We start from the raw sequence: 13,799 nt of genomic DNA on the forward strand, positions 1-13,799 counted from the left end.
GCGGCTCCCCAAGTGAATGCAGAGAAGGAATCTCCCGATGCCGGAGACATGTCTGCTGCTGAGGAGGAAGCAGCAGAAGAGAAGCCCGTCGACACCGGTGAAGTGGGCTTCAAGAAGATATTCCGCTTTGCGGGCTTTAAGTTCACATTGAAGAAGGACAAAAGTGAGGAAAAGGATCCAGTGAAGCTCCTGACAGTCCAAGATAAAGAAGGAGAGGAGGTTAGCAAGACTGATGAATTAACAAAGGAGGACGAGGTTTCCGCTGCTGAAGAGAAGAGTACAGCTGAAGAAAGAGAAGCGGATTCCGAGGCATCCAATGCTAAGGCTAACATCAATGGAGATGGTGACAAAGCTGAGACTGCTGCTGCACCGGCTGAAGACACTGCAACCAAAGATACCGATGAAAAGGTGAAGGAGGGAGAAACCGAGAAGGAAACAGAGACCACCGTGTCCTCTTTCAGAAAACTCTTCAATGGTGGACTTTTCTCCAACCTGAGAAAGAAAGCCAGCATCAAGAAGACAAAAGATGACGAAGACAAAGAGACAGCTGTTGAAGAAGAGACAGTCAAGATAGAAGAAACTGCTGCTCCAGTCGAAGAGAAGGATGAGGCGGAGCGGGAACCCAAGGAGGCAGCGCCAGTAACTACTGTCGAAGAAGACTCAGACCCCAAGGAGGCAGCATTAGCAACTCCAGAGCTGGTGAAGTCAGAGACGACAGCAGAGTCTGGAGTCACAGCTGAAAGCGCAACTACTACTGAAGAGGAGAAAGCCAAGCCCCAAGGAAGCCCCTTAAAGAAGCTCTTCACTGGTGCTGGCTTAAAGAAACTATCAACGAAGAAACAGAAGGCCAAGAAAGATATTGAGTCCAAGCCCAGTGAGTCTGGGGAACCGGCCGCTGAGCAGCTTCAATCCTCCGCTGAGTCTGCAGATGCCCCAAAAACTGACAGTGGCCCCTCGTCCCCCGAAGAATCAGGAGAACATGACAAAGCTGCCGCAGTGTCCCAGGGCGAGTCTCCACAAGAGACTGATGGTGAAGTTGTCTCTGATGGAGAGAAGAAGAAAGAGGGTCTCATTGCGTGGTCCTCCTTCAAGAAACTGGTAACACCCAAAAAGCGCGTCAAAAGGTCTTCAGAGAGTGAGGATGAAGCCACAAGCGAAAAGCCGGCAAAGTCAGCCACGCTGTCCTCTTCTGAGAGCGCTGCATTAGCAGATAAGAATGCCGAGGAAGAGACGAAGGAGGGTCCATCAACTGAGGAAGAACCAAACCCTGAGAAACTGGTCAGCAGCACTGAGGAGCCCAAAAAGAAAATGGACACCTCTGTCTCCTGGGACGCCTTAATGTGCATGGGTGGACCCAAAAGGAGGAGCAGGAAGACGTCCGATTCTGATGATGAGGAGACCAAAATTGAAGAGGAGTTGCAAGCTCCTGCAGAAGGAGAAGTGGAGAGCAAAGCTGAGGCTGCCATAGAGACCTCTCAAAACACAGAGTGTGAAGGAGAACTTTCCACCTCTGAGCCTGTAAGCAGCCCCCAGGAGAGGGAGTCTGCCTGGGACACCTTAAAACGTATGGTGATGCCAAAGAATAAGGCCAAAAGTGAGGAAAAGCCTGAAGAGGCGCCAGAACAAGTCCAGTCAGACGGCGAAGCACCAAAAGAGGAGTCATCATTCTCATTGAAGAAGTTCCTGCCTGGATGCAGAAAGAAGAAGTCTGAAAAACAAGCATCCTCCGAACAGGGGTCGGGTGAGGAGGAGGACACCCCAGCTGTGGTTCCCCTGTCAGAGTTCAACGAGCAACCTGAAGCTGAGCAGGAAGCAGCAACAGAAGCAGCTAAACTGCCTGCTGAAGAGAGACCTGCATCATGGATTCCAGCCGTTGTGGAAGACGCTGATAATAAACATGATGATTTGAGTGACATTCCAGAGGAGGCTGAAAATGCTGTCACACCCAAGTCAATCGACACTGACACAATGGAGGATGAAACTCTGGATGCCATAGAGCACAAACCACCCACTGGTCAGGCGAAACCTGTCATTCCAGCTGCTCCTCAGGGATCCAAGCCAGAGAGTGCAAAGAATATTACTGGTGAAATTCCATCCAAGACATCTGTGACTGAAGATGTACTAACAGAAGTAGCCTCTGAAAAAAGCGAATGTCAACCACAAGCCGAGTCCAAAACCAATGCCGTCCTGAAGTCACATCGTTGTGAAGAGGCCGTGGCCATCTGCACCGGCCTAGGAACCAAGGGCATGGCCGTAGCAGCTACGGAGGGACCTGCAACACTCAACAGGGAGTCTGTTGGTGTGATCTGTGATACTGTAAGCACAAACGTGTCAGAAATGGAGCAACAATTAAGCCCAGAGGAGGCCACTGTTACGGAAGTTACCGTGGCCATGACACCAGTGCAGCAAGGAGAAACCATCGTGCTCGAGCCTGCGGTTCAATCGCTTGGTGAAGCAGTGGACATTCAAGAAGCCAGCGAGAACTGTGAAGCTGAAATTGAAACCGCAATGGTTGACATGACAAAAGAAAATAAGATATTCAACCCTGTAGCTTTATCAAGCCAGGAGTTTCCCGTCATCACTGAAACGGTGGTCCATGTGGCTCCGGAGCCTGAACACGTGGCTCCAGAGCCTGAACACGTGGCTCCAGAGCCTGACCACGTGGCTCCAGAGCCTGAACACGTGGCTCCAGAGCCTGAACACGTGGCTCTAGAGCCTGAACACGTGGCTCCAGAGCCTGAACACGTGGCTCCAGAGCCTGAACACGTGGCTCTAGAGCCTGACCACGTGGCTCTAGAGCCTGAACACGTGCCACCGCCCAAAGTTGTTACCGTGCTAGAGACAGTTAGTGGTGAACAAACCCAAGGGCAGGAGACCAAGGAGAAGGATTCAGGTTTAGAGGCCATGGCGGCGACTATCCTTCAAACAGTCCATTCAGAGACTTGTGCTCTCATTGACCAGGCCACTGAGAAGATGAATGAAATCAAGGAGGAGGTCCAGCAGGAGACTGAAATTGAGGCTCAGAGCATAGTCATTGCCCAGGCTGTCATTCAGGAGGCAATTGAGAAAGTGTCAGACGGTGCACCTGAGTCCAAAGACCCCACAGACCCAACAACCGCCAGCCCAGAATCAATTACAGCTGTGGCAACAACAGAGAAGGAAATGGAGCTGTCAACCGAGAATGCTGTTATCAGTGACGTCTCCATTATAGTGGCCTGTGAAAAGTCACCCGAGCCACTCTGTCTTGCCATGGAGGTCATTGGATCAGTCCCAGAGGAGATAGTAACGAGCCTTGATACCGCTATAGAGGAGGAGAAACAAGAAGAGGAGTTGAATAAAGCGATGGAGGTCACAGTTGAAGGAGAGGTGGAGATAAAGGAAGAGAACGAGAGCGAGAACGAGCAGGTCGAAAAGGAACGGAGTAAAGGAGGCATCGACGACGTTCTGGAAACAGATGCTAAAGAAGCAGCTGAGAAAGTGGAGCCGCAATCAGTAGAAGCAAAGTCAGAGGCTCCTTCAAAGCAGGACAAAGACAACGTCCAAGCGGTCCTGCAGATGGCACAGGTGATGGAAGGGCCGTTAGTGGAAGAGGACAGCAGCAGCACTATGGCTGAGGGAAGTGAAGTCAAACCCTCAACCTCGCCAGAGGAATGTCAAGAGACGACTTCAGCAGAGGTGTCCTCCCCCCGTGAGGTCCCACTGGCAGAACCCAGCCATCCAGAGACAGAGAAATCATCATCGCTGAAGTGCGCAGAGGTGATGGCGCAGGTGATCGAAGTGATTGAGGAGGCGGTGAAGGAGATCGAGCCTCCGTCCACAGAGATCACAGCGGCGTCGTGAGCAGGTGAGCACCAGCCGGGGTAGCCAGAGTACACTCGGGTACTGTCTACATTCCTTTGTTGGCCTATCAAGCTATTTCCTCATGGGGGCTTTCTGAAACATCAATGGGCCCTACATGTATTAGGGCGTGGGGGGGGGGGGGGGGGGGGGCTTTTGTTTCACGCTCTGAGCAGCCAGGGGACCTTTGATATCAAAGCAGGAATGCCGACGTTGACCCCCGTCTTCGGTTCTTTGTAGGCCGGGGTCTGAAAGGGAAGCAGTGGGGGGGGGGGGGGGGGGGGGGGGGCAGATGAACTCGTGCTGAAAGACTGACTCGGATTCCTCGTCTTTTCCTTCTCCCATGGGCTCATTGTGGACTCGAGAAATCGCTGGATTTGTTAGACTCAAAGAGTTCACGTTGGCTTTTGTAGTTGTTTTGACTGAATTGCGCTGCCATATAAAAATACCCAGTACACATACCGGTAAGTACCTTTTAAACTGATGACGAGCTGTCCCAGTAGTTCTGAGCACGGCTGTCTCCTTCAGGTTAGGAACAGGACATCCACACCCGGTTGAAAGATGCCGTAATTATCATTGAAAAAGCAAATCCTTTTACAAATTCAGAATTGGCTGCTGTGCTATTCAAGGCCTGACAAATATACAGATTGTAAGTAATCAAGGAGCCGTTCGATATTTGGAACCAATGTACATATGCAGGAAATGTAAAGATCTGAGCTGCAGAGTTTAGAATAACTAATGACTCACATGTAAGTCCTCTATTATTGATCATCTGATCCATTAAGCAGGCCATCTCTCCACTGCCAAGCTGCTTTTCTGTCAGAGTACTGAGTACTGAGTACTGAGTACTGTAGATCGAGGTTTTTCTTGTGCCTGATATCTGTTGTTTTTCCTTTTCTCCACAGCTGGAGATTCAAGAATGATGCCTTGACATGTTGTCTGGACCAGGACACGAGCGATGAGGAGGAGAAAGAGGCATCGCCGTGGTAACACTGGGCCGCTCCCATCCGCCCAGAGAGACTGAGTGATGAAGACGTCACCTCCCCTTCCTCCTGTACTCCACCCCACCCGACACCGTGACACTGCACCGCTCCATGTTCCACTCTAACACGCTAACGCATGAGTGTGTGTGTGTGTGTGTGTGTGTAGAGCAGTGAGCGTGATACGGTGACGACTTATTATGTATATTATATTTAATTCTTGAATATTCTTTCACTCAACACTTACATTTTTAACTCATTTCAGTTTTCACACTAATTTGTCATTGCACGGAAATCGTTGCTAAGCTAGCGTTCACTGAAGCTAGCGTTCATTTCAGAGCAGCAGTCACTAGCAGCGACTTGTGATATTCAAGGTTTACTTTACAACGGTGACAGTAACTAAACCACGGTACTCGTGTGATTCCACCGGCATCCTGCGTTTGGTCTGCACCCGGGCACATAGCAACAAACGACACCCACCATTGCCTGGTTTAATGTGAAAATGACACACAATGCAATAAAGTACTATTATAAGCGCCTTGTTTGATCCTGTGGCAGAAGTACCTGATGATCTGTGACAGTCTACCATCAGACGGTGTCCAAACGTTTGCTTGCTACTGTGGAGCAGATGCAGAATTCCAATTTGCACCACCGGAAGGTCGTTCTACACAAACATGTGCAGATACGAAACTGGTGATGTTCGAAGTTCTGAGCTGCCATGTTGGACATATCGCGTTTCCACACTTCCCTTTTCAAGCTATAGTGATATTTTTGGTGAAAATGCGCCCTCTGTTGTTTACAAAAAAGAATGCACCGTGCAGTCTTCATGCTTCGTGTCGTTCTCAGGTCAAGTTTAAACAAGGGTTACCGTTTTCTTTGCAGCCTCATGACTGACATGCTCTTCAGCCAGCATTTAGCTAATGTGAGTTAAACACGTCCTGCTGTGAAGCATGAGGTCGTCAAAATACTTCCTAGTGTCATTACCTGATTGGTGCACATTTAAAACAATAACATCAACTATTGAAAGACCTGAGAATGTGTTACCAGGAAAAAAATAAATACAAGCTAATATGTATTATAAATTTAACCACTAAGTCAACTCAGTGAGGCCATGAAAACCATTGAGAAATGTAAAAAATAAGAATCTCTCTCCGCACAATGACGGCTTGATGGAGTACGGGGACATCGGCTGTTACACAAAGCAAGGCCTGAGAAACCCCTGGGGTCCCGTTAACCACCAAACCAAGCAGGAGATTGTGGGTTGTTGTGTTTTCAACCGAATTGCAGTCAAGCTTTCAGAAATGGTGTTTCTGTGGTTGCTCTATGACCAGAGGACGACCAGGAGACGCCCCCCCCGTCCCCCGTCCCCCGTCAGTCCTCACTGCTTTTAGACACACATAACCGTGAAGCTACTAACATGTACAGATTGTTTAACTACTGTATGTACTTAAAGGTAATATTGTAATATTATCACACTAACTCAACATTCACATAGCATCGTTTCAATCTGTTAATTGTAAGAGTACAGAAATGTGTCTATATTTCATTCAATAAAGTGAGAAGCAAAGCGATGTGTGTTGTGTTGAAGTCTGAAATGGAAAGACATTCACTGGCGAAGCAGATAAACCGACTCGCGTGAACCGAAGGAAGATATCTGCTCTCATACTTTCAGGGTTATAGCAACTATTTATTCTTAACCAATGCTAAATAGATCACCGTCCACATTAATGCTATTTTTTTTTAAGTTAACAAAAGGAGCCACAAATATAAAAAGATGTTTTTATTCATTCTTCATTGAAAAAAAACAAAAACAAAGTTGTTTGTACAGAAAATTACTAACATTCCTGAGAACAGAGATTGATCACAGTTGATGTCAGATGACCATTGGGGAGGAGAATTATGGGATGGACACGACTGATTATTGACAGAAAGAGAATCCTCTCGTTTTCCTGAGATACTGAGATGTCGAGATGGGCGCACACGCACACACACACGCACACGCACACGCACACACACCTTTACAAGACTGGTATGGCAGAAGAACAATAACTTGGACTGAGGGAGGATTTAGACTTTTCAGGATTGCATATTTTCAGGTTTAACTGAGCTAAATAAAATGTATGTCAGTAGTACAGCATTGCAATTCCCTCAACAGAAGCAGGCTTAAATCAAAGCAAAGTATCCTTTACGACTGCTCAGTAATTAATACTTCAATTCACTGATACTCATTTTCAATGTGCTGATTTACCTCAAACTAGAATCCACAAACGCACCACAGAAACATGAGGAACGTCGCCAGACCTGAGTAGCCGATCAGCAGCGCCATCCAGCCAAACGCATGGCTCATTGCATCAAAGCGGCAACTTTCCATTCATCCATTCATTCATTCATTCATTCATTCTTCTACACTGATGCTAATATTCTGGGATTTTAAGAAGACATTTCATTAAAACAAATTGAAACCGGGCAACATTCTAAAATTGGCACAAAAGTAAAAAAAACAAAACATGAGGGCTGGTCAGAGCGATGCAGCCACACCCCGGAACCAGAACTGAGGGTGTGTGACCTCAAGCTGGATCGTAATTTATGTCAACAGACCTCGAAATGATTCATTTGAGAAAGACCACCGATCCCCGTTGTGCCGGAAAATCATTTGACCTTTTTCTGTCTTGAGGTAAAGTATCTGACATAGAATTTATTCCCCTTAGAAGAAAGAAAAGCCAAATTCAGACCGTTTACAAACCTCCATAAAATACCTTCATCTTAATGTTCAACTATCTCTTGACCGTGTTACCCTGAAAGCTACTTTTGCTGAGTTTTAAATGAGCATAAAGCTGTGTCCCCACACGCCCTGAACGCCGCTGCTGTCACACGGCACGACGCAGCGAAACGCGCTAATCCAACATGTTCAGAGCAACTCTCCACAATTTCCAGTCATCAGTAGTACATTGAATTCATTTCTATAATCTCAAACACGTTATGTTGGTGTAAGCTATAATAAATAGCATTTCTTTATATTCCTATAAACATGAATACAGCCATGCATATTTTGCCAGCAGCTCTTCTTTAAAGCTAACTCCTGGGTCACGGTGTGACCTCTGCCCGACCTCCACGCTGAAGGATGGAGCATCTACGACCTCGCTCTCACGCGCGTTTCACTATGATACCTCAGCAGTCTTACCTATACATAAAGGAATACTGGTTGTAACTACTTTTTGATTCAAAGAAAACGAAACAGATATAAATGAAGGTCGGCTGCGATAGAGAATCCATTCGCTCAGAGTAAACATGACATTATCAATTACGCTCGGAGTCTTTAACTTCTAATCAATCTTTAAAATCTAATCTTTTAACCTATTTCTTGAGGAACTCAAAGATCTGTTCCTCACTACCAACCCAAATACGTAAACACTCGCCTAGACCGATCGAAATCCTTTTCTGAAAGCTATGTGTCTATTAACATACAACTTGCAATATAAAGTCATATTTGTAAATATGGCATTGTATAGAAAATCAGAAAAGCCTGTGCAACACAGATTACGGGCTGTTAGAAATAAATTCAAGCCAACGTGTCGTCACGGCGACCTGTTTCAATCGAACAGGCTGCTAATTCCATCAGCTAACAAGCGGATGGACGACGCAAGCAAACAGCGAAACGAAGAGAACGAGAGCGGCTCAACCGTAAACAACTTCCAGAGTACGAACTCTCATAATGCTTTATTACGGAGTAACGATAAAATAAACCTTAAAGATCGGAATGCTCGTTGCATTGCGAACTGCGAATGGATGGAAGGGAAATGCACTACATGTTGCGCCACTACTCAAAACACAGCAGATTGTCTCAGCCTAGAATCAAGCGTGTGGATTATAATCCCGACTCTGGGCTCGGCTCCGGTGATAACCTGCAGCCTGGCAGCGGCGTCTCGCCGTCCTTTACAACGACAGCAAACGGAGAGTTCTCTCTCGTTCCTTCACCGCTGGTACTCTACCGGTACTCGCTTTTCTAACGAGCTCTTAACTAGTCTCTCGTTCCTTCACCGCTGGTATTCTACCGGTACTCGCTATTCTAACGAGCTCTTAACTAGTCTCTCGTTCCTTCACCGCTGGTATTCTACCGGTACTCGCTTTTCTAACGAGCTCTTAACTAGTCTCTCGTTCCTTCACCGCTGGTATTCTACCGGTACTCGCTATTCTAACGAGCTCTTAACTAGTCTCTCGCTCCTTCACCGCTGGTATTCTACCGGTACTCGCTTTTCTAACGAGCTCTTAACTAGTCTCTCGTTCCTTCACCGCTGGTACTCTACCGGTACTCGCTTTTCTAACGAGCTCTTAACTAGTCTCTCGTTCCTTCACCGCTGGTATTCTACCGGTACTCGCTTTTCTAACGAGCTCTTAACTAGTCTCTCGTTCCTTCACCGCTGGTATTCTACCGGTACTCGCTTTTCTAACGAGCTCTTAACTAGTCTCTCGTTCCTTCACCGCTGGTATTCTACCGGTACTCGCTTTTCTAACGAGCTCTTAACTAGTCTCTCGTTCCTTCACCGCTGGTATTCTACCGGTACTCGCTTTTCTAACGAGCTCTTAACTAGTCTCTCGTTCCTTCACCGCTGGTATTCTACCGGTACTCGCTTTTCTAACGAGCTCTTAACTAGTCTCTCGTTCCTTCACTGCTGGTATTCTACCGGTACTCGCTTTTCTAACGAGCTCTTAACTAGTCTCTCGTTCCTTCACCGCTGGTATTCTACCGGTACTCGCTTTTCTAACGAGCTCTTAACTAGTCTCTCGTTCCTTCACCGCTGGTACTCTACCGGTACTCGCTTTTCTAACGAGCTCTTAACTAGTCTCTCGTTCCTTCACCGCTGGTATTCTACCGGTACTCGCTTTTCTAACGAGCTCTTAACTAGTCTCTCGTTCCTTCACCGCTGGTATTCTACCGGTACTCGCTTTTCTAACGAGCTCTTAACTAGTCTCTCGTTCCTTCACCGCTGGTACTCTACCGGTACTCGCTTTTCTAACGAGCTCTTAACTAGTCTCTCGTTCCTTCACCGCTGGTACTCTACCGGTACTCGCTTTTCTAACGAGCTCTTAACTAGTCTCTCGTTCCTTCACCGCTGGTACTCTACCGGTACTCGCTTTTCTAACGAGCTCTTAACTAGTCTCTCGTTCCTTCACCGCTGGTACTCTACCGGTACTCGCTTTTCTAACGAGCTCTTAACTAGTCTCTCGTTCCTTCACCGCTGGTATTCTACCGGTACTCGCTTTTCTAACGAGCTCTTAACTAGTCTCTCGTTCCTTCACCGCTGGTATTCTACCGGTACTCGCTTTTCTAACGAGCTCTTAACTAGTCTCTTGTTCCTTCATCGCTGGTATTCTACCGGTACTCGCTTTTCTAACGAGCTCTTAACTAGTCTCTATTAAACACACCTTCGGTCAAAGGCAAAAGAACTTTACATTTGAGAAATCGAGTGCCACTGACAAACATACCCTGACAAACGTTATCTTTATTTTAACAATAATCGTAATATAGAAAATAAGCAGACGTTTTAAAACAGGCAGAAAGGACAGCTTTGACGTTACTCTACAAAGATCTCCTCCGCCTTCATGGGCTCCATTGGGGTGCCAGAGTTGGACAAATCGGAGCCGTCGTCTTTGGAAAACTCTTCATGCGGGACAATAATCCCATCCCCCGTGTTTCCCTGCAGCCCCACCAACCCCCCTTGGGTGAAGCACAAGTGTTTGATCACCTCGTTGGGGTTGGAGAAGGTGGTCGCACAAATATTACACTTGTACGGCTTTGAGGAGCCCAAGAACATCGCCTCCATCTGGCTGCAATCGTCTCCGGCGGCGCACAGCTCCATGCTCTGCCGGTCAACCATGGTGTAGGCGTCGGCGCCCTGGGTAAGGCACACGTGGCGGGCTGCCTGGTTGGCCCGACAGAAGCTCTTGCCACAAGCGCTGCATTTGAAGGGCTTGCCCGTGTGGATGTACATGTGTTCACGCCAGTGGCTCTTCTGAATGAACTTGCGTCCGCAGGTGGAGCACTCGTATTTTCGCCTCTTTACCTCTCTGTCCAAGTCGGCGCTCTCCAGGTTGTCGATGTCCGCGATATCTGACGGAGGGGGTGTGTCAGCCTGAGAATGTATCCCTCCCACCCCCCAATTGGACGTAGACACCTCTGCTCGGGGCGAGTCCGAGTTCGTAGCGGAGAGAGGCGTCTGCTCGCTGTCGCTGATGATCTCTACCGCTGGAGTCGAGGCCGTACTGCCCTTAAAGGCCCCCCCCCCTACCTCCGCTAAGTTAGCCTCTCCAGCTAGGACAGGTGAGAAGGCATTGCTGGCTTCGGCCGCCTGCTGGAGAGCCTGGGCGTGCTGTTGGAGATGCTCTCTCAGCAGGCGCCTCTGGGTGAAGCGGCGGCTGCACAGGTGACAGGAGTAATACTTCCTGAAGGAGGAGCTCCTCTTCATGATGCTGGGCTTCACGTGGAGGATGGCATTGGCCGACACATTCTCTGCACTGAGCAGGTCCGTAGCCCCCCCCTCAGCCGCAGGCCTGATGCCGGCCGAGGCCTCCAGCTCTACGGGTGAGCAGCCTCGCTTGGACGGGAAGGAATTGGAATCTGAAGCTGCTGCAGCCGGCGTGGATGAAAGCCCGCCCTCAGAACTGATCTGTTCTGAGTCGAACGGCGAGGGGAGCTGCTGCCGACTCGGTAGCCGAGCTGACAGGGCTACTTGCTGGTCAGAGATCTGGATGCCGTAGAGGGAGGTGGAGAGGTTGATGCTCTGCTCGGGGTGGGCGTATGCAGACTGGCTGGCTTCTTGGACGAGAGGATAGGCGTGCAGGAACCTCACGCCCTGCTCCAGCCTTGCAGGGTCTATCAGCTGGGGCGCCAGCTTGCCGGTGTACATCAGATTGAGGAGGTAGCTGAAGATGTCTGGCTGGATGTCGGCAGCCTTCAGGCGCACGCAGTCACTAAATGAGAGAAACACAGAGCTGCTGGTTTCCTTAGCTCGAGACAAACAGCACTGAAACCTGCTCTGAGTTCACGTCAGCTACTTCAGCAAGCCTCACAGGTGCGCCGCTCAGTTACTACCTGTCCTGGTGAATGAACAGCATCCGGAAGTAGTTGGAGAAAGCAGCGAGGACGGCTTTGTGGGCTCTGAAGAAGACGTCTCCGATAGCGACGGTGCAGTCGCACAGGAAGCCGAACTCCCTCTGAGAGTTCAGCTGCTGCAGCAGGATCAGACCGTGGTTGGCCAGCTCCATTCTTCACCCTGCACACGCACACGCACACGCACACGCACACACACACACGCAGCTATGAACTTCCTGTCTGGACGGAGACCGGCCTTTATCGTGACCACGGTGGCGAGCTATCGACCTTGAAAGACACGCCCCATTAATGCTACGGCTCAGCAGGACGTATCTTCGTCTCGTTTATTTTTGTTGTACAATGTATGGAGGACCAAAAAACAGTTTATATAAATACAAAAATATAAAACAAGATAAAAAAAATTACAAGTGGAAATAAATACGAAAATAAACATATAAATATCAATCAATAAATAAAAGCTCTCTGCTCTTACATTTATTTATTTTCATGCTGCAGACAAAAAAATGTTATTCAAATGAGGGGGCGTGTCTTAAGTGTGTCTTGGACTGAACTGTTCTCCTATTGGTTGATCAACAACAACAACGTCTCCACAGCTTGCATGGCGAGCTCCAGTGATGGACGACCAGCCTGCCCACCGTCACCACAACTTGTGACTTGAATATTTAGTTACGAGTCCCTGAAAACGATCAGCAAACGATCAGTAAACGATCAGCAAACGATCAGCAAACGATCAGCAAACGATCAGTAAACGATCAGCAAACGATCAGTAAACGATCAGTAACGATCAGAAAACGATCAGCAAACGATCAGCAAACGATCAGTAACAATCAGAAAACGATCAGCAAACGATCAGTAAACGATCAGCAAACGATCAGTAAACGATCAGCAACAATCAGCAAACGATCAGTAAACGATCAGCAACAATCAGCAAACGATCAGTAAACAATCAGTAACAATCAGCAAACGATCAGCAAACGATCAGCAAACGATCAGTAAACGATCAGTAAACGATCAGTAAACGATCAGTAACGATCAGCAAACAATCAGCAAACGATCAGTAACGATCAGTAAACGATCAGCAAACGATCAGCAAACGATCAGTAAACGATCAGTAACAATCAGCAAACGATCAGCAAACGATCAGCAAACGATCAGTAACGATCAGAAAACGATCAGAAAACGATCAGTAAACGATCAGTAAACGATCAGCAAACGATCAGTAACAATCAGCAAACGATCAGTAAACGATCAGCAAACGATCAGTAAACGATCAGTAAACGATCAGTAAACGATCAGTAACAATCAGCAAACAATCAGCAAACGATCAGTAAACGATCAGCAAACAATCAGCAAACAATCAGCAAACGATCAGCAAACGATCAGTAACAATCAGCAAACAATCAGCAAACAATCAGTAAACGATCAGCAAACAATCAGCAAACGATCAGTAAACGATCAGCAAACGATCAGTAAACGATCAGTAACGATCAGAAAACGATCAGTAAACGATCAGCAAACGATCAGTAACGATCAGAAAACAATCAGTAACGATCAGAAAACGATCAGTAACGATCAGAAAACGATCAGTAACGATCAGTAACGATCAGTAACGATCAGAAAACGATCAGTAACGATCAGTAAACGATCAGCAAACGATCAGTAACGATCAGAAAACAATCAGTAACGATCAGAAAACGATCAGTAACGATCAGTAACGATCAGAAAACGATCAGTAACGATCAGTAACGATCAGCAAACGATCAGTAAACGATCAGTAAACGATCAGTAACAATCAGCAAACGATCAGCAAACGATCAGCAAACGATCAGTAACGATCAGCAAACGATCAGTAAACGATCAGCAAACGATCA

General features: G+C 47.5%; 2 protein-coding genes across 2 annotated transcripts in view; one reads left to right on the forward strand and one right to left on the reverse strand.

The window, feature by feature from the left end:
- The window catches only part of akap12b (A kinase (PRKA) anchor protein 12b), a 37,872-nt gene extending 33,005 nt beyond the window's left edge, over positions 1 to 4,867 (forward strand). The window contains exons 3-5 of the mRNA XM_068753973.1: positions 1 to 2,619; positions 2,800 to 3,844; positions 4,743 to 4,867. The exon at positions 1 to 2,619 is cut by the window's left edge and continues 74 nt beyond it. Of these exons, the coding sequence (XP_068610074.1) occupies positions 1 to 2,619; positions 2,800 to 3,840 (3,660 nt within the window). The 3' untranslated portion in view covers positions 3,841 to 3,844; positions 4,743 to 4,867. The remainder of the gene's footprint in view (positions 2,620 to 2,799; positions 3,845 to 4,742) is intronic.
- A 5,523-nt stretch (positions 4,868 to 10,390) lies between these two features.
- On the reverse strand, positions 10,391 to 12,080 carry zbtb2b (zinc finger and BTB domain containing 2b). The gene is made up of 2 exons (XM_068753897.1): positions 11,908 to 12,080; positions 10,391 to 11,786 (listed from the first exon to the last, which is right to left on the reverse strand). The coding sequence occupies exons 1-2, from the start codon at positions 12,078 to 12,080 to the stop codon at positions 10,391 to 10,393; spliced, it is 1,569 nt and encodes a 522-aa protein (XP_068609998.1).
- Between the last annotated feature and the right edge of the window lie 1,719 nt (positions 12,081 to 13,799).

Source organism: Brachionichthys hirsutus, chromosome 20, assembly GCF_040956055.1.
Source record: "Brachionichthys hirsutus isolate HB-005 chromosome 20, CSIRO-AGI_Bhir_v1, whole genome shotgun sequence".
Taxonomy (NCBI): Eukaryota; Metazoa; Chordata; class Actinopteri; order Lophiiformes; family Brachionichthyidae; genus Brachionichthys; species Brachionichthys hirsutus.